This window comes from Sylvia atricapilla, chromosome 5, assembly GCF_009819655.1.
Source record: "Sylvia atricapilla isolate bSylAtr1 chromosome 5, bSylAtr1.pri, whole genome shotgun sequence".
Taxonomy (NCBI): domain Eukaryota; kingdom Metazoa; phylum Chordata; class Aves; order Passeriformes; family Sylviidae; genus Sylvia; species Sylvia atricapilla.
The window spans coordinates 11,452,188-11,477,623 of record NC_089144.1 but is presented as its reverse complement, the minus strand read 5'-3'; the positions used below and the strand labels follow the sequence as shown (position 1 = coordinate 11,477,623).

General features: G+C 41.8%; 2 protein-coding genes across 5 annotated transcripts; one reads left to right on the top strand and one right to left on the bottom strand.

Annotated features, from left to right (window-relative positions):
* Positions 1-933: 933 nt before the first annotated feature.
* PMPCB (peptidase, mitochondrial processing subunit beta) lies at positions 934-9,026 on the top strand. 3 transcript variants are annotated; one of them, XM_066318706.1, is made up of 13 exons: positions 934-1,060; positions 2,395-2,535; positions 2,812-2,898; positions 3,371-3,500; positions 3,861-4,059; positions 4,711-4,790; positions 5,341-5,453; positions 6,063-6,206; positions 6,695-6,855; positions 8,096-8,181; positions 8,256-8,344; positions 8,567-8,642; positions 8,738-9,026. In XM_066318706.1, exons 1-13 carry the CDS (start codon positions 971-973, stop codon positions 8,800-8,802), a joined length of 1,461 nt encoding a protein of 486 aa, XP_066174803.1. In that variant the 5' UTR covers positions 934-970; the 3' UTR covers positions 8,803-9,026. The 3 variants fall into 3 exon arrangements, with proteins under 3 accessions (XP_066174803.1, XP_066174802.1, XP_066174804.1); XM_066318705.1 differs by having other exon boundaries at positions 6,692-6,855; XM_066318707.1 differs by lacking the exon at positions 934-1,060 and adding an exon at positions 1,085-1,238 and having other exon boundaries at positions 6,692-6,855.
* On the bottom strand, positions 8,978-25,394 carry DNAJC2 (DnaJ heat shock protein family (Hsp40) member C2). Of its 2 annotated transcripts, none has more exons than XM_066318701.1 (17): positions 25,250-25,394; positions 24,498-24,688; positions 23,847-23,922; positions 22,015-22,113; positions 19,680-19,821; positions 18,453-18,533; positions 17,672-17,737; positions 15,821-15,912; positions 15,597-15,718; positions 14,615-14,764; positions 14,252-14,340; positions 14,096-14,165; positions 12,398-12,582; positions 11,113-11,213; positions 10,028-10,135; positions 9,605-9,759; positions 8,978-9,098 (listed from the first exon to the last, which is right to left on the bottom strand). In XM_066318701.1, the coding sequence occupies exons 1-17, from the start codon at positions 25,314-25,316 to the stop codon at positions 9,024-9,026; spliced, it is 1,869 nt and encodes a 622-aa protein (XP_066174798.1). In that variant the 5' UTR covers positions 25,317-25,394; the 3' UTR covers positions 8,978-9,023. The 2 variants fall into 2 exon arrangements, with proteins under 2 accessions (XP_066174798.1, XP_066174799.1); XM_066318702.1 differs by having other exon boundaries at positions 24,498-24,599; positions 25,250-25,341.
* Between the last annotated feature and the right edge of the window lie 42 nt (positions 25,395-25,436).

The following is a 25,436-nucleotide window of genomic DNA, read 5'->3' as shown; positions in this document are numbered from 1 at the left end:
GAATTTCATCCTGCTTTTCCTTCATTTTTGAGCTAATGCTTGATTAGCCAAATGAAACTTAAAAAAAAAAAAAAAAAAAGTTAAAAAATTAACCACGAAGTCAAAACCGAGCACTGCTTCTTGCGTGTCTGTACCTATTTATCTACAGCCATACATTCCAGACGTGCTCAAGAATAAGCTTCACTGAAATGAAGTTGCTTCCACTGGTGCTTTTCCCAGCCCAAATTTGGCTCTTGTCTAGCAGCATTCCCACAAGCCCTTCCCAGCCCCTGGCATCTGGGCGGGACCGTTCCCAGCAGTGTGGAGTCCAGTGTCTGGAGCTGAGGAAGTTCACCAGCGCTGGAACAGGCGGAGTGCTGAATTTACTGCTGTGCACGAAGCCTTCCTATCCATAACAAGTGTTTCAGCCCCGCTGCGTACACTTCTCAGAAGGCTCCAGGTTATTCCAGCCTCGGGATTTCCCCAGTCAGAGCGGGTCTGTCCCGCAGGAGGCGCAGCGCCCTCGGCCAGCGCTGCCGAAAGGGCCCGGGGCAGCTGCAGGAGCCGCAGCCGCAGGGATGTGCCCACGGCAGCTCACCGAGCAGCCGGAGGGCAGCGCTTTGTATCTACTCAACGTGGCCACAGTGGGATATCGGGAGGAAAAGGGCTTTCCAACTGCGCTGCTCTGGGGCGCTGAGGAGAGCCGGACCATTAAAACCAAGCCCCAAGCCTGCCAGAGCTCCAGGAGCGCTTGGACAGCGCTCTCAGACACACGGTGGGATCGCTGGGCTTGTCCTGTGCAGGGCGAGCAGCTGGACTCGATGGTCCCTGTGAGGCCCTTCCAGCCGGGACCTTCCCCGTTTCTCACCTCCCCGGGCTGTGGCAATGGAGTTTGCGCTGCCCCGCTGCGCCCCCCGCCGGGCGCTGATGGAACTGCCCCGCGCCTGCGCGCCCCCGAAGGCCGCTCCGCCCCGCGCACCACGGCGTCAAGATGGCGGCGTCTGCAGCGCGCTCAGCGGCTCGGCGACTTCTCCTGCCCTGGTCCGCCCGCCTGCTGCGGGAGCCCGGCGCGGCGCAGCGGGTGAGGCGGCGGGGCGGGGAGCGGAGTGGAGGGAGCTGCGGGGAGCGTGGGCGCCGCGGTGGCTGCGAGCGCTGGTACCCGGGGTGCCGCTGAGGGGACGCGGAGAGTTGGAGGCCGTGGGGCGCGGTGCATGCTGGGAGTTGTAGTCGCGATAGAGGCGCGGTGCATGGCGGGAGGTGTAAGTGATCAGTTTGCGCTGATCAGTGTGAGGAGGATGTCAGCCAACTGGAGGTGTTCAGCAGGGATGAACTAGGCTGGAACATGTGCTCTGTGAGGAGAGGCTGAGGGTCCGGACCTTGTTCAGGCTGGAGAAGCTATGGCCTCAACTGGACCCGTGAGAGGAGCCGTGAAAGTATCTGTGCCAGCACCTAGGAGAAGGTTGTCAGGAGGATAAAACCAGGCCTGTCACAGTGGGGCATGGTGGCAGGATGAGAGACAATGGGCATAAGTTGAAACAAGAGAGGAAAAACTGGATATGTGGCAGTCAAGCCGTGGAGTAGGCTGCTCACAGAGCTGTGCAGTTTCTCACCATCTTGGGAGATTGTCAGTACCCAGGTGCAAAAAGTCCTGAGCAAAGTGATCTAACCAAGCTGATCCTGCTTGGAGCAGGAAGTTGGACTAGAGACCTCCAGAGGTCCCTTCAAACTTGGATTGTGCTATGATTCTGAAATAAGTGAGTTTGGGGAGATCTAATCTATTCTAGGACAGGAGTGAGTGAGAGCTGGGTTTTGTATTTTCATGTTTAGAGCAGTTATATGGGGAGAGAAATCTTTGTTTATTTGAAACATTTGAAATCAGTTTTTGGGAGAGCTGTTGGATGCATATTTGCATTACTTGTTTCTGAAAAACTGCAGTAAACTTCCCTTCTTTTCTACCCTACTCTCATTTAATGTGCTTTAACTGCGACATGATTGTGCTGCTCTGATTAATGAGTGACGGATTTGCAGTCCTTACACAGGCCCTTGGGCCATATCTCACTTTGTTTTAGAAAGCAGGTACTCAGGAGAATTTCCGATGGTAAAGGTCCTGCAGGCTCTTGCTGGCAGAAGTGGGCAACAAGCGTGGCTGGCTGATGAGAGTAACAGCTCCTGTGTCAGACTGGAGGGCAGCAGATGCATCTCCTCACTTGTAGTTATCTTCAGGGTTTGTTTCAGGTTACTGCATCCCTCATGTGAAGAAGTGGTGAATAGCAGTCCTGAATTCTTTCCCTTATAAATGCATGCTTTAAGAAAGATCCACAGACTTAATGCTTAAGTTCAGCAAGACATCTTTCAGAAAAGCATCTTTGGATATAACTAAACAACTTGAGTGTGACTGATGATTTTCCTTTCCAGCGTGTGCATGTTGGAACAGGGAGGCTCACAGTTTCCAAAGCAGCAACAGAAGTAATCTTAAATGTCCCTGAAACCAGGGTGAGTCCTTTGGAAAATGGCTTGCAAGTAGCTTCTGAAGACTCTGGACTCTCAACATGCACGGTAAGTAACAAAAGAAAGAGTTTCTTGTATCTATTCCTTTGTGTTCATTTCCTCGTGGAACTAAATTGCATTTGCATTTCAGTATTTATTAACAACTGTTCCTAGAACTTGAGCCAGGACATAGAAGTCTTAAGGCTTTTGTAGATTTGTAATTAATTTTTTTTGTGAAGATCAAAATTTTCTTTTTCTTGAAAACCTGCTCTGTTTAAAGGAAAACCCATGGCAAAGGTGTTAGCTGGTAAAATGGCTTTTTTTTTTTTTTTTTTCTTCACTGAGGTTGGACTTTGGATTGATGCTGGAAGCAGGTATGAAAATGAGAAGAACAATGGAACTGCTCACTTTCTTGAGCATATGGCTTTCAAGGTGAGTGTGAATACTGATACAGGTGTTCATGATGGATTTTCAAGTTATTTATCTTTAATGATCAATGATGAAAACTTTGTCAGAATTATGTAAATAAGTTTTCCAAATTGAAATGAGAAAAAAATAGGATGGACAATAAGACTTTGGTTCCCATTAGAAAATGAAGCTAAAATCCTAGTTCTGTGTAACTGTTACACAACAATAGATTACACAGATCTAATTTTTAACTTGCTTTTACCTTGTTATAATGGTCTTAGAAGACACACAGTCACCCTTTAGCCAGCTTTTTATTTTCATTTGGGAGCATAGTAGGATTTATATCTGACTTTCAAGCTTGGAGAGATTAGTATGCCAGTTTTATTTCCAGAACACATTTCCTTTCTCTCGATCATGACTGTTCCAGATGAGAAGTAGTAATGATGAGTAGATGAACTGAACGGTCTAATGTGATTTTCTTATTGTTATATTTCAGGGAACGAAAAAGAGATCTCAGTTAGACCTTGAACTAGAGATTGAGAACATGGGGGCTCATCTGAATGCCTACACGTCCAGGGAACAAACTGTGTATTATGCAAAGGCTTTCTCAAAAGATTTACCAAGAGGTAATTGCTCTCATTCATCAGAAAAGCTGCAAAGAGCAACGTGCTTATCCAGCTTCTAGTGAGATGACAGAGAATGATGCCTTTGCAGTGTTAAGAATCCCTTCCTTGCCAGGTGAAAAGCCTGTTCTTGAACTTCACAAGCATGTGAGAATACAGGTTTGGAAAAGTACCAGCAAGGAAGATATTTGAAATATTTTTGTCTTCAGAGTCCCAAGATAAGATACCTCTTGAACTTCTGTCTTCCTATTCTCTTGCTAGTCTTATTAGCACTTGCTCTTTGGGGTGGGTTTCACTTTTGGAACCAAATTTTTCTAGTAGTCTGAAAAGACTCTTTTCATTTCCATCTCTATTTGCAATTAGCTGTGGAAATTCTGGCTGACATCATTCAGAACAGTACCCTGGGAGAGGCAGAGATTGAGCGTGAGCGAGGAGTGATACTTCGAGAGATGCAAGAGGTTGAAACTAATCTGCAAGAAGTTGTCTTTGATTACCTTCATGCCACAGCCTACCAGAATACAGCCCTAGGACGGACAATTCTAGGACCCACTGAGAATATCAAGTATGTCCAAAACTATGTCTGTCTTTAATTGTGTGGTAACTTTTATATATTGAGAAAGACTTATCTAGAAATGTAGAGAACAGTGTCAGATTTCATTTTTACACTGAAGGGCAGTTGAAATTGCACTGACTATAATGGTAAGTAGACCCCCTGTATTACCTTTGTTCCCCTGTAGGCAGGCATCAAAGGGTATGTGAACTTCAGATGTTCTCTGCATGACTTTGGGGTTTTTTGCCCTATTTTTCTCCTGTTTCTTAAAAGTGCATCTGGCACAAAATTTGAAACGCTTCATTTTCCTGTAAGTCACATGTTAGGCATTATTGTAAGCACATGGTGTTTGCACTGCTCTTTCAGCATTTGTTTGAACCAGTACAGATCAGGGGACTGCTTTCAAAGGAAAGGAGATCATTAGTGCATCCTGTCTTCACCTGACAGAGTTAGAATTCTTAACTACTTCTCAGGAAGCTGGAAGAGTTTTTTATCCGTTTCCTATTTGCTTTTTAGAACGTCACCCTTATTTTAGCTTTCTGTGTCTGCTCTGAACATTGGCAGCACTTTTAATTATTTTGATCTTGTATTATATACATTTATCTCTTTTTACTCTGGTAAACTTTACTGACACGGTAGTGCTGTCTCCTTTCCTATTCTTAGATCGATAAATCGTAATGACTTGGTGGAGTACATAACAACACATTACAAAGGACCCAGAATGGTCTTGGCTGCTGCTGGAGGTCAGTATGTGATACTCACTCTGGATCACAGGAAACTATGCTTCAATCCCTGGCCTGAGTCTGTGGGAACAACATGATGAATTAGTTCAGTAGGTCCTGTTCATTGTTAGCCCTGTGTATTCTGTGCCTTCATAACCTTTGAGCTTTTGTTCCCTTTTCCTCTCAGTAATATTCCAGCAACTTTAAATCAGGAATGAGAAGTGAATTGGAGGCCAAAGTTATTCTTCCATTTGGGCAGGAAAAAAGGGTTCTAGAAAGTGTGAAGAGGGGAATAGCAAGGAATGCAGAGAGAAAGAAGTAAGATCAAGGCTGAAAGAGAGCAAGAATCTGATTTGATGTAGTTTTAATGGAAGGCTGCTAAAAGAGAAGCAAGAAAGGGGAATCATGATGATCTTGCTCTGAATAAAGGGAATATGTGAAGAATCCAAAAGTGGGGTATTAAAGCAAGGGCGCAAAAAATTACTGTTTGGTTGAGTCTTTAAACTGTGCAGCAATTTAAATTAACTGTTTACAGAGTAACATCAAAAGCATGTGAAATACCTTTGTTCAGGGGTCTCTCATGATGAGCTACTTGACCTGGCGAAGTGCCATTTTGGTAACTTGCCATCTGCTCCAGAAGGAGGACTGCCACCCCTGCCACCTTGTAGCTTCACAGGCAGTGAGGTAAGCTGCTGGGTGGCTTTTTGAGCTGGCCCTTACATCCCCTGACATGTGCTCTCTGGTGAGGAGAGAGGGCTGCTCTGCCACAGACTCAGCACATGAAAAGGTTTCTTGCCCCTAGTGACAGCAGTGGAGTAGCTGCTTTCCAAAGCAGTACTTCCCATTCTTTCCTGGATAAGCCTCACTGCCACCACTTTTTATGCTTCATCACTTCCTGGAGGAATATCCTGCTCCTACTGTCCTTTTATCCTCTTGACTACAGTATTGGAGCATTTCCACTTGTTGAGAATCATGCATTTAAAGGATGTGATAGAGAACTGAGGCATCCACGTTCTATTCACATCTCTTTGGATCTTACAAGGTCATCAGATTTCCTTGCTGGTGGTAGTCATAAAATGACTTGTAATGCTTCTCTGTGTATGTTGGCAAAGTGATCTGAAATTGCCCCAGGAGACACCAGTTCAGGCTGATGTTAAATTAATCTTCATATACTTTAATTGTAGTGGATGTTTTGTAATCCAGCCATAATGGAAAAACCTGTTTTCTGTTATGGAACTTGCCCTATGCCTGAGCGCACACAGGTGGCACTAGAGCTGCTCTGCTGTGTTCCAGATTCGGATCAGGGATGACAAGATGCCCCTGGCACACTTGGCCATTGCCGTGGAAGCCGCCGGCTGGTCAGACCCGGACACGATCCCACTCATGGTCGCCAACACCCTGATCGGTAACTGGGACCGCTCCTTTGGAGGGGGAGTGGTGAGTGAACCTGCAAACACCCTCCTGCTCTTAGGGAGGTTGGTGGGATCTCCCTGACTTGGGCACTGCCAGGACAGAAAAGGGGATCCAGCTGTGAGTCTGACAGAGTTTGTTACCCAGGATCTGGGAGAATCTTAGGAAGTGTTTCTAAACCACCAAAATGGAGGTGACTTGAGGTTTGCCAGCCCTCGTGGAAAGTAGGATGCTTTTTACCTGTATGTCTTCAGAACCTGTGGGTATCAGTAATTAATTGTCTGTTTCTTGATCTTAAGTGTCTTTATGATTTAGGCTCAAATCTGGGGTATTATTTTGAAATGTGATATTACATGCAAGAAAAGAAACAGGTGAAATTATAATTAACCTTGTAGCTATTACTGCATGTTCTGTCATCATTGAAATGAAAATGGGAATTCATGGACGTGAATCATTTGAAAGGTGAGCTTTCAAAAAACCTCATAAAGTAAGATCATCTTCTTTTGCCTCAGCAGAATTTGTCCAGTAAACTTGCTCAGATTGCCTGCCATGGTAACCTGTGTCACAGTTTCCAGTCCTTCAACACCTGCTACACTGACACAGGGCTGTGGGGACTCTATGTGGTTTGTGAGCCATCCACTATTCGGGACATGGTGCACTCTGTTCAGAGAGAATGGTAAGCTAGCAACTGTTTCTCTGAAAAGATTGTTTTTAGTGGAGGAATACAATTTAAAAAGTGTTTAAAGAGAGTATTTTTCTCTGCTTGATCTTGCCTAGGAATAACAAATGCATCAAATTCTAAACTTTGGCACCCAAAGCCAAGTCCCACCACCCAGTTTTTGGCACCCTTACTTGGAGTGAATAGCTTAAGATGTAGGTTTTGTTCCTTGTACAAGAAAACAGCAGGGATTTTTTTTTTTGACTGGCAAATTACAGAAGTCATGAAACTGTCAGAACTTGTAGAATACTACTCAGTCAGTGTACAGCCTGTGAGCTGCAAGTGCCAGCACTGAAAGAGTAAGTATTTGTGGATGAGAATAATGAATGTGCAATTACCAGACGGTATTAGTTACCCCATCTGCAGTTACTGCAGTTGATGTACCACTTGCTGGTGTTAGACAGCTCTGGTGAATACACAGGGAAATGAAAGTTGAGCTGTTACATATGGAATTTTGAAACCTATGATTCTAGAGAATATTCATTCATCTGAGGCTTAAATCTGCATTGAAGGATGTCCATAGATGCAACTGTAAGGCTTGAACTGCAGATGTTATTAAAAGCACACGTTATTTACAAGTACGTGATTTAAAGTGGGTGAAGTTGAAACAAGTCTTGAAAATGAGGAATTTCTCTAATCACATAAATCACTTATATACCATTATTCTATGAGATTCCTGTGAAGTTGTGGAGACATGTTATCACTTTGAATCTGCTGCAGTTTAGCACCAGGGAAGGTACATACAATTCCTGGGACAAGAATTTAGTGTTAAGCTATTTAATGCATTCCCTCTATTCACCAAAATGTTCTGTAGGCAGTGTGGCAAATTATTCTCTCACCTAGAGAGGAGCCAGGAAGTAATGGATTGCCTTCTGGCTAATCACCTCTTATCTAGTTGCTTGGCTCCTACTTTCTTAGCAACATCCATTCTCAAGATAACAAGTACAGACTGCACTTGCCTCAAAACAGTTATTTAATAAAATGAAATACAGCTCTTCTAAGAGAAAAAACTGGCTCTTGGGTATATTGGCATACTTCCAAAACCCCTACTCTTAGACTGCTGCTTTGTATCCATGGCTTGTTTTCCAACCTGTCTTACCAGCTTTGTCTACAGAAAAGTAGTGCCTGGTAGGTGCAGTAATCTTGTGTGCTACAGAGTACCATTATTAAATGCCTTTGGCTTTAAATTGTTTTTCAGGATAAGACTTTGCACAAGTGTTACTGAAAATGAAGTAGCTCGAGCAAAAAATCTTCTAAAGACAAATATGCTGCTACAACTTGATGGTGAGACTTATGAGAACTTTTTATTGTTTGTGGAGCTGTAGGCTGATAACTAAGGCATTTTCCCCCTATTTTAGGGTCCACACCAATCTGTGAAGACATTGGAAGACAAATGCTGTGTTATAAGCGCCGAATCCCAATTCCAGAACTTGAGGCAAGGATTGAAGTAAGTGGCACTTGTGTTGCAACTTCTAAAAGACCATCAAGTAAATTACTTGCTATGGAAAGTAGCAATAAAAGTTGTGTTTCTTGTTCAGCTGAGAAAACATTTCCAACTGAGAAAATTTTCAAGTGTTTTGTTGCTGGCTCCCTTGGATTATACAAAATTAAGATCAGAAACAGTTTTAAGATGGGATTGTAACAAAGATGCCTCTTCTACCCCTTTTAGGCTATTGATGCCCAGACTATTAGAGAAATCTGCACAAAGTACATCTATGATAAGCATCCTGCAGTTGCTGCCGTGGGTATGTGTGATATGTTTCCCTATTCTCCCATAAACCCTCCAGACCACTTGCTGTGAGCTGAGCATGTGTCATGGCCAACTTTCTTTAACTTCCAGGTCCAATTGAACAACTTCCAGAGTATAGCAAAATCTGCAGTGGCATGTACTGGCGTCGTGAGTAGTGAATAACAAGAACTTCCAGCATATTTTAGCTTAAAAAAATGAAAAACAACAAAAAACACCCAACAAACCAGCTACACCCCTGTTTAAAACTTTGGAGTTGGTTTTGAGAAGACTAAAATTCAAGAACCAGCCCCTCCTGTGTGTCTGTATAATGAAGAAAGGAATGGAAACATGTACAGTATTTGCATTTTTATTATAAAACAAGGATTGTCAGTAAGAGTCATTTCTTGGCTTTAGTAGCGTTCATCACTTGTTCTTGAGCAGCTTTCTTTGCCTTGACCATTTCCACGAGTTCCTGAAGAGAAGGTGGGAAAAAAGAAACTTAACTGAACATGTAACTTGTGAAAAATGCTGTGGTTTTGAACATTACATATGTTTACTGTGAAACACTCTAGTTCTCAACATAATGAGAAGTCTACATAGTTTAATACTGTAGAGCAATTTCTCTTAGAAATGCATCAATTGATGAAAGGTCAATGCTTGTGTACCAGGAACTTCACCTACAGGAGGCTAGGATTAGGACTTCACCCTCTGCTAGAGCTTGTCAAACTGTAAGACAAATTTCCTGACACAGGCTTTCCTTCCCAGATTCCAGAGCCACTGTTTTCTCTGAGGAACATTTAGTTCTTACTGCTCTTACTGCTGGGGTTGAGTTACCAAAAATAAAAAGTTTCCCGTAAGACTCCATCATTTTGCCTGTGTCAGATACTGTCTCTGGGAGGCAATGGAACAGTAAATGCAAAGGATTCTCTCAGGACCTGAACCAGTGACAGTCCCAGGAGAGGAGGTGAGGGATCTTACCTTATATCGCTTCATGCAGTCCTTTTTTGACCGGCCTGGAACAGCTGCTGCTATTTTCTCCCATCTTTCAGGAGTATTTACTGGATAAGTCTTCAATGCTTGTTCTAAAAGTTTTTGTTCTTCTGTAGTCCAAGGGGATGAATCTAGAGGTGATCCTGTTTTTAAATGCAAAAATGCCAGCAAGAATAGATATTTTAAAAATAGTCTAGAAAATTTTGTAAAACCTATTACAGTTGATTTAAAATCCATGCAGTTTTGGGGTGTATTATGTGTACGAGAAACCCTCAAATCTGGCACCACAGCCTGGATGACTTACTTGCTATGAAAGTTTGTAAGCAAATCTTGACTGAGTTCTGGGTTACTTTCTTGCTAAGAGACCCAGGGGAGACAAGTGCAGAAGAAGGGCTCCCTTTTCACCTTTACCTTCAAATCGTTCTGAGGGGGCAGCACTGTCCATCTGAGGCACCACACCATGTTCTTTTTTAAATTTGTCAAATGCTTTCTTGTTTATGTCATCTTTTTGATGAGGGTCTATAAGCAACAGACATTAAAGAGAATAATTACTGCAAGAATAATAAAGCCAGATGTAATAATACTAATACCACCACCATTCTGTAGCAGATTAGTTGAAATAACCACAAAATCATAAAACCCAATTCCTACTTTAAAACAATGGTAAAGAGGTTGGTAGATAAAAAAAAAAATCATTCAGGGTCCAACAAACTTTTCTCAGTGTCAGGATAAGGGATTCTCCATCCCTTATCTTGCTGCTTTATAGTGCTCAGAGGAATAATTGTTCTATATAATCTTAAACCTCAATCTGCAACTTCACCAAAATCAAGAGGGATTATTCTCTCAAGTAAGGGCTGTGGCACAAAACTCATGCATTGCCCAGGGTATGACTGTGTCAGAGAGGCAGGAACATGGAAAATCCAGGTGGCTCCTTGTGCCATTATGTGGTTTGTAATTCAGAAAGCTCTTGACAATTTAGTGTTTTTTTTTCCTTCTGTAGTGAAATGTGTAATTTCCTTGCGACCTTATTCCAGAGCTCTCTAGGCTTCATTTTTCACTTTCATATTCATTTTTAAAGAGGAGATGAGCCACATTCATTTAGGTGTCTTACTCTGGTATTGGATTCCATTAATTTTTTTGAAGCATCTCTAGAGCTTCATCAGTTCCATTATTTTAGATGCCTTCCTTTGTAGGAAGCTTTCTGAGAGGCCCATTTATCTCTCCCTGAGCCCTGACATTTCATGTGTCCCAGACATCAGAGCATCAAGCTACACTCAGAGTTCCTGAGAGTTGCTTGTGAGGTGCTGACTTACAAAAGAGCCATTAGGATGAAAACACTGAATCACAAAAATGCTCCTCTAAATCCTCCACCTGAACTACATTTCTTTAGGGCTGTACAGAGGATTTTCTCAAGAAACACAGCTCCAGTCACAGAAAAGTCAGCTGTACAGAAGCAGGCAGACCATGTTATTATAAAAATAAGGTAATATAGATACCTAGCTTTTGGAGACTCTTTGCTTTATTGATGACATCTTTCGCTGTTCGTTTTATTCCAGTAGTAGAGTGCAAGTTCATGTAATTGGCAATAACTTCCCACCTACAGCAAGAATGGAAAGAATAAACCAGCATATTACGTAACACCTCATCTTCATACAAGCTATGGTCAAGCTCCTGTACACATTTTTATAAACTCCTGAGTAAGTTCAAACATGTTTAAAATCCCAGAGGAGGTATTCTGCATAGCTTTCAGTTACTAATTGAAGAATTCAGTGAGCTTGGGTGAACTTCTCAGTTCCCGACACAGAAAAAGGATGGGGTAGAATGTAGGTAAGTGCAAAGCTCTAATCCTCAAAATTCTGCTGAACTGCTTTCCTGAATTCCCTAAACACCTCTGGCTGCACTGAAGGACTGTCCACTACCCCCAAGAAGAATGCCTGAACATCTTCTCAGGTAAACAGGTTTGAAAAGGAGAAAGCTGGAACAGCCTTAGTCCCAAGATTATTCCCAGTGGATTCTTAGAAAATGGAAGGCAGTATGTACTCTTGATCAGACAGGAGCCTTGAGGACTGACTGCTGAGCTGCATAAACAGGCATTGGTACCACCTCCATGGAGTATGGCAGCTACTTTTTTTTTCGAATCTTGTAATAGGGGTTTGAAATCTCTGTAATCCTAAATGGATGAAGGCATTTCATTCCTGGGAAAAAGTATTCAAAGTGTGCTCCTGTTTTTGATGCTTAGCAGTAAGCTGAGTGTCAGTGCTGCTTTTTGTAAATCCCAGCCTTTCCCTTTTCCCCTGGCTCTCCCCTGAAGAAAGCTGGTGCACTTAACTCCTGCCCTGGGATATTTTCCTCCTACCATGCAGAGGAGAAGCCAGCATCATATTCATTGTGGAGCTCCTGGAAGTTGCTTACATACTTGCATTCCTACCCACCTGAACCCAGTCACTGGTGTGGTTTTGTTCTCCACTTGAAGGACTGGAACCTACCCTGGAGTAAGCCCTGTGCAAACAAGGCACCTCAGCACCATCTTGGTAACGGACTGAGGTCCAAATCTCAGGGGGGAAACAAGATACAGGACCAGAGCTAACTCCAGTGACACACAGAGCATGGTACCAAGGAGAAACAAACCACTGGCTGCTTGAGAGTCTAGGAAAAGGAGGATGTTTAGGAAGTGCTTATACTGACAAAGTACTTGGGATGATCTGAAAATATGTTTTATTATGCTAGTTGTTTAATTGAAAATTGTTAGTAAGGGCTTTTAGCACCAAACCCGAGAAGTACCTTGAGTTAGTCCCTGCTGGAAAGAGGTTCACAGCTTTAATTAGCAACTGTAAATCGTCCTCTGGCCAATTTTTGCTTCCCCCTCCACCGCCAGTGGTTGACTTTTCTGAACTCTTTGTTGCTTGGCGCATACGAGCTTCTGCCTCTTCTTTCTCTCGCCTTATTTGTTCATTTATTTCTTCTATCTAAAGATTGTAAATAAGCATTATTTATTTACTTACTGAATCATTGTTACATTCTACAGTGACACAACCCCCTCTTGGAGCTGCTTTGAACCTTGGATTTTGCTTAGTTCCTGTTCTGTATATATATAGGGAAACAGAGGAGCTTATCTGTTCCAGCATTATTTCCCTTTATTCCATGTGTGCATTTTTAGGATTTAAGTATTAAGAGCCAATAGCAGAAATCCATCACAGGTTCACTAGGAAATTAAATGAACGCCCCCAGAATTAAAGCAAAAGTTTTCAACCTTGTGTAATTGTTTAGGCTAACACTGGACTTAGAGGAACAGATCCACAAAAGTATTAAGACCACTGAGGGCAATTAAACATCCATGTAAATACAGCAATTCTGAGATCTTCCAGCCTAACTAGTATCTAAACCTGATTACCTCAGTACAACCGTAGTAACAGAAAGCTTTAAAGTTACAATGAACTCCAGATTTCAGTCACTAAGTGTGTACTCAGGGTTAGATGGCCATGTGTAGTTTTTCAGCAAGCTAAAAATGACTTCAGTTATTTTGTGACCTGTCATCACATCTTGAGACTGTGGTGTGACATATTTAACCATCTTCTGAGCAGGCCCATTCCAATCTTGGCAGTATTAGAAGAGCTGTGCACTTATGGCTGTTGGCAGGATGCCCAAAGTTGAGACCACAAAACCTTTTTCATAAAACCTTCCTGGCAAAAGGAAAGTTACCTGATAGATAATTTTAGTGGAATAGTTTTAACAGATAGAAAGAGGACTGCCCTGCATTTGGAACACCCTCCTGGAAAATGGAATATTGAATTCAGTTCCCTGTAGAACAAGAGGCATTTCAGTCTTAAAACTGTCTGATGAGTAAACCTGACCCTGGGATGGGGAAAAAGGTTCACAGCTATGAATCCACAGTGGATGAGAGAGAGCGTCTTACTCTTTCTGCAGGATGTAGGTTCAGCTTTTATCCTCAATGGCAAACATATGCAGATCCTTGTTGAGTTTTGGTAAATTTTGATTCCATGTGTCTTGCATTTCCCATTCTTTGGTATCCAACCTACCAGCCCTTCTAGTGCCTACAGCCTGCAGCACACTTAAAGTTCTTTTGTGGATCTATCCTCAAGTCACAGACATTAGACTAGGATTTTTCTTGCATAACAGAATGTTAAGACTGCCCCTCCTTCCCTCAAGGTAACTGCTACACATTGTTGGGCAAAGTTAAATTCCGCTGCTGTTTCTGTATACTGTACAAGAGGTAGGTTTTGTGTTCTTTACAGATAAAATTGTGTATTTTTTTCTTGGCTGGCCCTGTTAATTTGACCAGCCATGAACTGCACAATATAAAATGGAGCAGAGATCCCTCTGCCTGTGGACTCTGAAAATCAACTCTTTGTGTTTTAACAAGCACGATTCCACAGCAGCTATGCTGTATCTTACTTCACTTCAGACAGGTTGATTTCACAAATTATTTTGTTATTTTGATTCAACACTCAGCATAATTACCTGTTTTACTACAGCCGCCTTTCCTCCTTCCCTTGTTGTGGATGTAAGTGCTTCATTCAAGCATTGCAGACTAAAAATAAATTATTAAGTTACCATGGAGAGCTAGTAGAAAGATAGGTATCAAAACGAGCAGAAAGCAGCAGCAGGAAGACTTACCTTGCTAGCTCAAGACGATCACAAAGCTTTTCCACCTCCTCCATCATTTTAACACAATCTGCCTCATTATCAGAAAAGTAATTCCAGTTCTGGAAGCAGAAATACATGTTCTACAAAGTTCTTGAACTTTATTGCCCTATTCCTTCAGACAAAGGCTTAACACACTTCACATTTCTTCCGCCACTGCTGCGTTTGGACCTATTTGGTCAGCTTTACTCCTAACTCATACCCATGTAAGTATGTGTTTTAGTATTTTGTTTTTTTAGTAAACCCACTTTCTATACCATCTCCAGCCCTAAGAACAAGCAAACGCAGTAATTTGTCTGACGTAACCTCTATTTCATTGTAATAATAGTTAAATACCTTGCATGTTGTTCTGAGTTTTTGCCTTTCTTTCTTGATTGCTTTCTTCTGTATCTCTTTTTCCTTTTTTGCTACTAATGCTTGCTGCCTGACTTCTTCTTCCTCCTTTTCTTTTGCTAACCGTGCTGCTTCTAATTCTGCTTGTCTTTGCTGCAATCAAAAGAAAAAAGAAATCCAAGTAAAAAAATCCTCCCAAGTCATATTGTTATAGGGTCATTCAGTCATCCAGTATCAAAATGTGTTGTTTCTGGTTTGGGTGGAGTTTTGTGTGTATGTTTGGGGGTTTTAAAATGCATAAATACTTCAATGATTGGTTTTCCAAGAATTTTGAGGGGGATGATGAAACATAGACCATTTGGCATTAAGTCAAGTACTGACTTGTGAGGACCCTCAGTTTATAAATCCTGCCTTCCTCCACAATGAAGATATAAAACTGTACGCAATTTCCTAACACCTGCCTCAGGAGTATAAACTACATGGTCCAATATTTCTCCTGCATCACGACTGACATAGTTTGCAGTGTTCTAATGTCTTTTAAGTTACATTTTTGCACCTTACAGTTCCCTTTCATTACTATACTTCAGAGCCATCTTTTCCAAACTGTTAATATTTATCAAGTACGTTCTGTTACTTCAAAGCATTTCACACCAACCAACCATTCACAAACCACATGCACAAGGCAAGCAGACATATCCATTTTATGCCCTTAATGCTTGCCTTGAAACCAGAGGAAGTTTATGCAACAAAAGAACTCAAGTTTTCATAGGTGTTTTGTTTCAGATCTGTGTTCCTTGTTTCCATCTCATTCTCAGAAGGCTGCCAGCCTTGCATTGCCTGCTGCACAGGCATCCAAGACAACACAGGTTTGAACCCCAGTGTAATTCTATCCATCAGTAGTCTTCTGACACATCTAGAACTTGAAGCAGTGCATCAGGTGTGAATAAAGCAGAGTTTTTCAACCCAAATAAAGTACTTCACTTACTTTTTCTTTTGCCTCCTGTTCTTTTCGTTTTGCTTCTACCTTTGCTTTTTTCTCTGCTTCCTTCTTTGCCTTTTCTTCCTCTTTAAATTTCTTTATCCTGGGATCACAGCTGTATGCATTGTCTGGCAGAAGAAAGGAAGCAAAATGTATAGAAGAAAACCAGGAGATTTCCGCAGTTAGTTTTAGCTAATCTCTCTTTAAAGAACAGCAGTTTGTGTGCTCACCAACAAGAGTCCTAATTCTGTTCATTTCTTCTTTTTTTCTCAGTGCTCTGGCAGCTCTGTTCTGCTTTTCAATCCACCTCCTTTCATCTCGACTAAAAGGAAAAGCACAGTTCAGTCATAATGCTTTAAAGTGCCACTGTTAGAAATTCATCAACAAGCTTCTTAAATAGTTTCCACACAGATGTTCTTCAGTGAATACTTCAAAAATAGACTTCAAGAAATGAAGTTCCAGGCCCTGAGCTCATGTAAGAAATGCTAAGTGTTTATGTAGTTATAGAAACCTGATAAACCAAGCTGCTTATGTGTCATTGTAGGGAATGAGATCGTGGACTTAATTTCCAAAAAGCAATCCACTTGCTTAACTAACGTTAAACTCAAGCAAAACAAATGCTAGCACATGATTTTTAATTAAAGGACAACAGTATAAGCAATGCCACAATGATCTTGTTTGGCAGAATATAGTTATGTAAGTAAACCCATCTGCGCAGAAACAACACTCTCTGAAATAGCATGATCTGGTAAAGTCATGCCAGATTCACTCCATTAAAATACAGCTCAGGTTATGGATGGGCTGACTAAATAATCTGAAAAATTTACCAGTGCTGTAATTTTTAGTGGGGGTCTATAGCCTCGCCCACACAACCACATATAGAACAATAGAGGGGGCAGGGAGGTTGGAACTATGTGGCATTTAAAGCTCCTTCCAACTCAAACCACTCTATACCTCAGAACAAAGAAAACAATACCCATAACTGAGAAGGAGACCAATATGAGTAGATGGAAGCTTCAAAACACGAACATCACCTTTGACAAGAAGGGGTAGCAAGAATCATAACCACCTGAACAGCAGCTGTAATGTAGTTCTCTCCTAAGTACAGCAGACTAGGTACCACTTGTCTAAACATCTTGGAGAAAGGACACTAATAATAGGAATGAGCAGAAAAAAAGAGCTATGCAAATAATTCAAGATCCTTCCAATGAGAAGCCTAGAGGTTCATCTGTGTGCTTTACCCCAAAGGACAAGTGATAGGGAATTGATTACAGTGCCTTCACAGAATCTTCACAGGAGAGAGAACAGTGGATCTGGTGAGGTTCAAGAAATTCAGTAGTAGAAGAGGCACAAGAGAAGAGAAATGCCTAGGTACGGTCTAAATATGGCAGTTTCTAGCACAAAAAAAGACAACCACTGAATCTAAATACAAAACCAATTTCTAGCCAAACTTGGAAGAAGACATTCATACAGTGCTAGTTATGGTCTCATAACGATTACTAAGTGAAAGTTGTGTCCTGGGAAATGTGTGTTAGACTAAATGATCTGGTGCTCCAACTTGAACATTCTGTGTTTCTAACTGTAGGAATGATAAAAACAGACTCTATTTTCCAATGGCAACATGGTCTGAGTAATTCAGCAACTATCACTACATCAACAAATGCATCATTTTTATTAACATCAAGCCATCAGAATACATGTCCTCAAATTCTAGGAAGTATCACTTTCTCAGTACAAGTTTAAGAGAGAAACGATAGCTGCACACTCATCACTCTGTCCTGGCTCCAGGTTTCAACCTGTGCTTGGGACTGGCACAAATTGCAAGTCAGAACTTCAATGAACACACATTTCAAAGCACCTCAGATACACCTCTGTGAGGCAAGCAGGAACTACTTCAATTACACGAAGAAGCCCCAGAGTAAGTTCAGTTCAAGTCCATGACTGACCCCTAAGCTGGGAGAGTGGAGTTCAGACTTGGCTCAGCTACCTTTCTTCCTATGACTCACAGTCTAAAAGAAAGTTGGAAAATCTTGCAGTATCAATCTTTCAGTCTCCTGTCAAAATTATTTTTACTTACATACCATTCTGCTTTTTCTTTTTCCTCTTCATCTAAATAGGAAAATTCTCTCCAGGAATCAAAATTATACCTAAAATAAATTTAAGAAAAAAAAAAGTGAATGAAAAAACCAGCAAATCTGTTAAAAATCAGCTACCTTTTGTACTGTTGTTTGTAGGCAGCTAGACTGCTGTTTACAATTTATTGTACATAATTTACAATTCTACTGCACCTACAGTGATTCCACACTGTTAAGTCAAAATGCAGGATATGATTTACACCTCTCTGTACTGTGGGACATAGTCTGCTTCATGTTGGCATCGGTCTTGCCCACTTTAAATGTCTACAGCTGTCTAAGCTCCCATCATAGGCAGTGGAAATGCAGTGCAGTCTGTAGAGTTCAGAGAGAAATTAATCTTTATGTCAGCACCCATGTTTAGAAGGTAAGGCAAGCCAGAAACATTACTGACATTTTTGGACTAAACACACCTCCTTTTAGTAGGGGAGCTTAAACAGCTAAAACACAAGTTAGGTGAGATAAACCTGACTTCCAGTCTGTGGGTCAGCTCAGTTCTCAGCCGCTGTGGTCAGAAATTCCCACTGCAACCATGAATTTACAAGTGGATGGATTAGCGAGGAGAAAGCCAGCTGTTTGTGGAAGGCACAAACAGCTGTGGGGTAATTTTGTGACATTACGAGGTTGTGTCAGCCCACAATGAACAACCCACACACCAAAGGGTCTGCAAGCCCTTTATATTGCCTGTCTTGAATACTGTGAATAGACACGGAGGCATCAGCTAACTTACCAAAAGGAATAGAATGCATCTACCTCCTCAAATGAGGAGTTCATGTCCCCAAGTTTAGGTACATTTTTCTTATTTGACCACCTGAAAGTACATGGATATGTTCAAGAAATACAGTCTTCATAACATGGCATTTGTTTAAGTACAGAATCAAAATCCAAGGCCTCCTCCCACCAACACAGAAGAGGCACCAGGAAAGAGGAACCTTTAGAATTTCTCCTAAGTATCCTCCAGACTGGGCATTTTTGAGAGTTTCCCTAAAAAAGCAACCTTCTCCTGCCTGAGTGCCTCCTGCCTTGTGCCTCGAAAAGACCTGATGGAGCACAAGCTATATTTGTGGATATTTAATTCTCCATGCACATTCTTGTGGTAGAGGAGCTTAAAGGAAGTGGACAGAAAATGCTCTATGAATAACTCTGGTCTGTGGTAGGGCACAGGAAGTCTCCCACACATTCTAATGGAGTACAAGGGAATAATGCATACTCTGTCTCCGCTGCATTTTTTTCTAGGGAAATCTTCCACAGGCTCTAGAATTTGTGGTTCCATGACATAGCATCCATTTCCACTGCAGAGCAGGGAAAAACCTGATCTGACAACCACAGATCCAGGTCTGAAGTCTGTGGAATACTTGACAGAAGATTCAGTAAGACTGCTTTAAATAATAATTGTTCAGAATGTTGTAAAGTGCCTCATGCAATTAAGCACTTTTATACAGGGAAAAGCTGACAGATTTCTATTGTGACAACCTTAATACCAAGTTAATTGTCAACCACGAATCAAATACAGAAAAAGTCACACAATGTAAGAGACAACCACCAAATATTGATAGTTACAATTATTTTCTCTTTTAACCAGCTAAATCACGACTATAACTTCTGTCTTCTGCTAATGTCTCGCTATCAGAAAAAAATCATTAAAAAAAGGAATTTTTAGTCAGCAGCACACAAACATTTGGTATTGTAAGTAATTTTAAGATGAAACAATGAGTTGTACAAAAAGGGCAGTAGGTAATAGGAAGCAGGGACCTTTTTTAAAATTGCATGGGTCAAACCCAATGCCATTAATGTGACAGTTCAGATTATTTTAAAATGAAATAAAAAATAATTGCAACTATTTTAGTTGAATGACATTTCTAGCAAATTTATACATCTTTTCTTACAAACACAGTGTCTAAAGAGTTTGCAAATGCTGATTCTCCAGCAACAGCAGAGGCAGTCAGACATAGCTTACCTGGCATTTCTTTCAAAAACTGGTGAGAAAACTTCAAAGAAGTTTTCTTTTGCTTCACTTTTGGAAGGTACAGAGTTATCAAAAGTTGGATCTATGCTGTTAAATGCTCGTCGTTTCACAGGATCAGATAATATTTCATAAGCTGAAAGTTACCAGACATAAGGTTGTAAATGTTTAAAAAGACGTTCTCAGATCTGTGTTTGATCTATCTTTAGTGTTCTGTAGAGCTGGATATTTAATTATTTTAGTGACACCAAAAAGCATTGCTGTCTATTCCTGTTAAACTAAGTAGGAAGAACATTTATGAAAAAGAACACATTTAAACTATTAAGATGTAACAAAACAGATAATTTTATAGCAGTAAATTTTGTTCAGAGTTTGGGCACGATATCTTTACATTTTATTCTACACTAGATCCTTGCAAGATAAATTGACAAAATGGCCTACTAAGGCACAGAGTAAAGGCAGTCCCTGAATGTTGTCAGAATGGGCAAGAACAGGAACCATTCATTATAATTTTTGCAGGTCACAATGAAGTTGTATTGAGTCTTGGCCAGAATGTAAAACTCCACACAAACTCTCCAAAACATGCAAACACCCTGTTTTCCTATTCTTAAACCCCTGCACTGGGCAGCATCACATTACTAATCTTATATTCTGGAAATCACACTAACTGTAGCTTCAGTACTCTTATTTTTTCCTCAGTGAAGTGTGGACTTTTACAACGACCACTGTTTTTCAGGAGAAATCAAATGTCAAAGGAATCAAATATGTGTTGCAATCATTCATGGACTTCTGTGCCTGCAGCCCTGCCAGAAGACACTCTACCAAGAAGGTTAGATGTAGGAGGTGATAACCTGGAGGAGACCTTGGTGCTCTGCAGTTCTGTAAACTGATCTCACTGCACATGTCATTGGAGAGAGGAAGGAATGACAGTGAGCTGCTGTTTGCCAGTCTGCCCTTTCCCTCCACCAACACTCTGAATGACCCAAATTATCCTGCCTCAGTTACCCTTGTGCTATTTTCCTGATGTAGGAAATTCTGTGCACATCCATTGATTCCTCTTCCATTTAAGAGATGTCCCTTCCGCTTACAGACCCCCACACACTCAGTTCCCCCAGCTCTGTATCTCCCACACATTCCTTTGTCAGACCAAGTTCTGAATCCAACCTATGTTCTCCCACCTTTCCAAGTTTCTTCTCTCAGTTTCATTACTGTTTGCTCCTACTCCAGGTGTCCCTTTCCTACAATTGCATTTTAGTATTTCCATCCTCCAAAATGTTGCCTAGGAGCATTATTCCCTTTCTTTGCTTCTTTGTGCTTTCCTCTCTGCTAACCCCCAAACTTGGATTGTAAGCAGTTAAGAGGGAAGATTCTATGATGTTTTGCTCCATGCATGTAGAACACAGCATATTCCTGAATTCATGTGTAGGTAGTTCTCATCATAGATATCTGACAGTTTCTGACAGGAGTGTAACAGAAAAACTATTTCCTTTGGCAACCTTCCTCCTTTTGACAACTCCAAAGGAGGCTGAAAACATCAGCTGGTCTACCATATCTCACACTACCTAGTATGAGTAAGAAGACATTCAGAAAAGGAAGTTTAGAAACACAAATTCCAAGATTTCCTCCTGCTTCAATCTTATTGAGTGAAAATAATTTGATTAAAATAAACCAAAAAGCCAAGCTCTCAAGCATTTCTGAGATGTAAATCATACACCTAGAACAGCCCCTATGTTTTTGGAACTGGCCAGCAGTGGTGTTCTGGGTCATAGAATCATTAAGCTGGAAAAGACCTCTAAAATCAGAGTCCAATCATTAATCCTGCACTGCCAAGTCCACTGCTACAGGCAAGAGGGAAATGTTTTTCAGTTGAGTTCATTTGCTCATCTGTGGGCAAAAATGAGCAGCTGAAGAAACTGATGACCTGGATCAAATAAACACGTTTATTTTCTGTTGTCAGAGCAAGCACTTTAAAATTCAGATATTCCAGCTGCTCTTGGTGCCTGTGGGGAATTGCTCCATGGCTCACTAGTTTATCCCAGGTATGGGGCCACCTCCAGAAGGTTATCTGTGTGTGCACTGCCACAAGTGTCACGTTTTGTCACCAGCTGGCACAGCAGCCAAACGTCTGTCAGCTGCGTTCCCATCCTGCTTCTACCCACTGGGAAGTTACACCTAATGTCATTTGATGCGGTTTTCTACAATGGAAAAAGAACTTCTCCAGCTGTTTAATCATTGACAATTCCTTAAAATCCTAATGAAGCAAAACGAATAAGTTTCTGATGATCAAGTAGATTGAGAGAGTATCTAACAAACAAGATCAATTGCTTACCTTTAGTTATGCAAGTAAAATAATCATTATCACCTTCTCCTATCTGTTCCCCTGCAGCTTTTCGCTTGTCAGGATGATGTTTCAAAACCATGGATTTATCTAACACAAAAATGCATTACAGTCAGAAATGCTTCATCAGAAAACAGTTTCAAACTACAAAGTAACACATTAACTCCACTTGGCATTTCTCTAATTTGAAAATTAAATAAAAATACAAACCAAACAGTCAGATCTGCCAGAAAACAGAAGTTAATGAATTTTCTCTGACTTAACACTATAGTTAGAATTAACATTATTTCATCTTTGCTGGGACAGAAAATAACCACAACTCAGAAACTATAGTCTCTATTCCACCTCAACATCTGAAGAAGTCTCTGAGACTTACTCTACTATTATGCTTAGCAAAGTGCTTTACCTGTAAGTGTACAATTAGCTTAACTGAAAATAGAAAAAATAACTGAAAAAAACTGATGTAATTTTAGTTGTTATTTCTAATGAAAAAACAAAATAGTTCAGATAAAATAAAAATTTTATTCTATCCCTTTACTGACATTCTGAACACAATCCAAAGTGAAATTTAGCAAGAAAACTACAGCCTGTGAATGCTGTTGCACTTCCCTATGACTAACACTGAGCAGACACACAAGACTTTGGGTTAAATTCTCCCTCTACTCAGGCCTTGAATCCCAAGGCACAACTGGCACATACAGAATATCTGCTGGAGGTGCTACCAAGGTTGTTTTGGTGTTTAAAAGGTAAAACTAGATTTTAGACCAACTTCTTTGCCAAAAGATCTTGCCATATTGCCTTACAACACACACTGTACCTTCTTGGTTCTCTCTAAAACAGCAGAGAGAAGATACCATGCAAACAGTTACAGCATCCTGTCTCCTGAGAAACAAACCCGAATCCTTCTTCAAAACAGGAAAGCACAGTGGGAAAGATTCACATCTCTACAGCACCAAGGAATAAGTGAGTGCTGTCAGGGTCCTAAACAGAAAAGCTCTGGTTCTTGCTCAGAGTATCAGTGAGATCACTGCCCACCACCAAAACAGATGCTGCTCTATTCCACAGCAGCAAATCCTCCACAGTGGTGTGGAGCACCCACCTGAGGCAAAGTGATTTCCTGTGCAAGTTAGAAAATCCACTGATTTCTACCCATTTTCATTTGGAAATAGCTGGAGACAGTGATTCTTCTAGCACCAGCACAGTCATACAGGCAATTGCTCACAAGACCCATTCAGAAAGCCATTAGCTTATCCCAGAGAGCCTACCAAACAATCTTCAGTCTTACAAAATCTTCCTCCACTAAATATTTGCATCTTTCTTGCAGTCAAGCACGCTGCTTTCCAGAAATAAAGTTCTGAAGCCCAACATGCTCCTTTCCCATGCCACACTCAGACCAGTGTGCCTGTTAACAGCAGCCTTTCTGTAAAACCATTCAGCAGCAGTAAGTGGCAGCTCAACACTCTCAGGAGGGCCCCAAGGGAACCTCTGGGAACACACAGGGCAGGGACACCTCTATTCCTCTGCCTTTCACTGAGCCTGACTGCTGACTCAAAAAATATAGAAATGTATAGTTACAGTCTCAAGGCTGTTAACATAAAACACGGGCCAGGAAGCAGAGATGTGAAATGTTTTAAATTCCCTAGATTTACACCTCTGGATTTCAGAGCTGTGATATGAATTTAAGAGGCTGGTAAGCAACACAAATCAAACTTTTAGGCCTGGGAAACAGTAAAAACTTTGTTCACAACATGCAGATATTTTCACTGGAAATCAGTTGTGTACATCTGAAAGAAAGGTTATGCTTATGAGGGAAAGGTACTCACGAGCTGCTTTGATTTGTTTCTGAGTAGCCCTGTATCGTATATTTCCCAGTCCAAGAACTGCATAATGATCTTGATTCTGACAGAAAAGAACCACAAATCCTAATAAACACTCATAATACAACCAAAACCACCAAAACATATGCAGAAAACCAGTTCTCCTCCCCACCTCTTAAAGGCAAGAGGGAGAATTCTTCCCTCTCTCAATAAACATTGAGAAAAGACTATAGAAACAACTCGACTCTCATGAATTACTGAATAATCACTACATAACTGAATATCAATAAATTAAACCACTGTCATAGAAATTCAAGTAGCTTAAACTAAATTGGATTGAAGCACTAGAAAATTCAGTTATTGGAAAACTGAATTGCTGTTGTTAATATTAAGAGTGCCAGTGCAACTCCAGAATAAAGGACATGGTGACAGAGAGGAGAGACACTTCATTCTTTCAGGGAGTAAAATAAAAAGCCACAGCTCAAAACTAAGATGTTACCCTGATGTGTTTGCCTTCACACACCAGATATTATGGTATACATGAAGTGACTCAGATGGGTGTAAGAGGGAAAGAGGAAGGAGATCTTTAGCACCTGGGCATGGCAAATAACCTTGATGCGCAAAACTAGTTAACAGTAACCCGTATTGACTGAATACCTTCCAGTCCTTTGGGTCAAGGGTTTTTAACATAGGATATTCCTCAAGCTGCAGTTCTTCATCCCCTGATTCTTCAGAAAGTTCCTTCTCATCTTCTAGCTCCTGGAAAGAGGCAGAAACATTTATGTTTCTCCTCTTAATAAATGCTTCAAACCATCTTCCCACAGGTTCCACTTGACAGAGTACTGATGCTATAAGCAAAAACATAAAAGCAACTTCACCTTCTGTGGTTTACTTTTCTTTTTTTTTTTTAATTAAACCCCATCAAACCCACAAAAGTACAGCATCACACGAGGTTACAGATCGCTACACCTTCTCTTAGGCTCCACACACACGAGTGCAAGAACCAGCACAACGTGCCCATCAGACGGGACCTCCCAACGCTTCGCCGCGCTCTCACATCTGGAAAGGTACTTTCAAGTTAAAGGAACGCACGTGTCAAACGATATTAAATACAGTCCTACTGGCAACGGAGGAGGCAACCGCGGCAGCGATATTAAATTTGGATTGATCTTCCCCGCGTTCCCGCTCCCCCTTCCCAGGCCACTCCCTCCGGCAGCGAACCCAGACTTGTTGCTCGCACACCGGCCGAAACGATGCCGGCGAAGGCACAGCACGCGAGACGGAGACAATTAAAGTCAAATAAACAGGAAAGTTCTTCCAGACGGGCCGATTTCCCAGCTCGGGCGCCCGGGCGGGCGCTCGGGGGCGGCCTGTCCCCGGCGCAGGCCCCGCCGGCCCGCGGTACCTACCGGCCGAGAGCGGCCTGGACACGGCCGAGCGCTGCCCGTCCCGCGCGGGGCCGCGCAGCAGCGCCATGGCCGCGGCCTGCGCCTGCCGCGGGACCGGCGCGTGCGGCGCCCACAGCGCTTCCGGGGCGGCGGCGGCGTGCGGCGCCATAAGCGGCCCGGCCGGCCCTACCCCGGCCCCGCGGGCCCC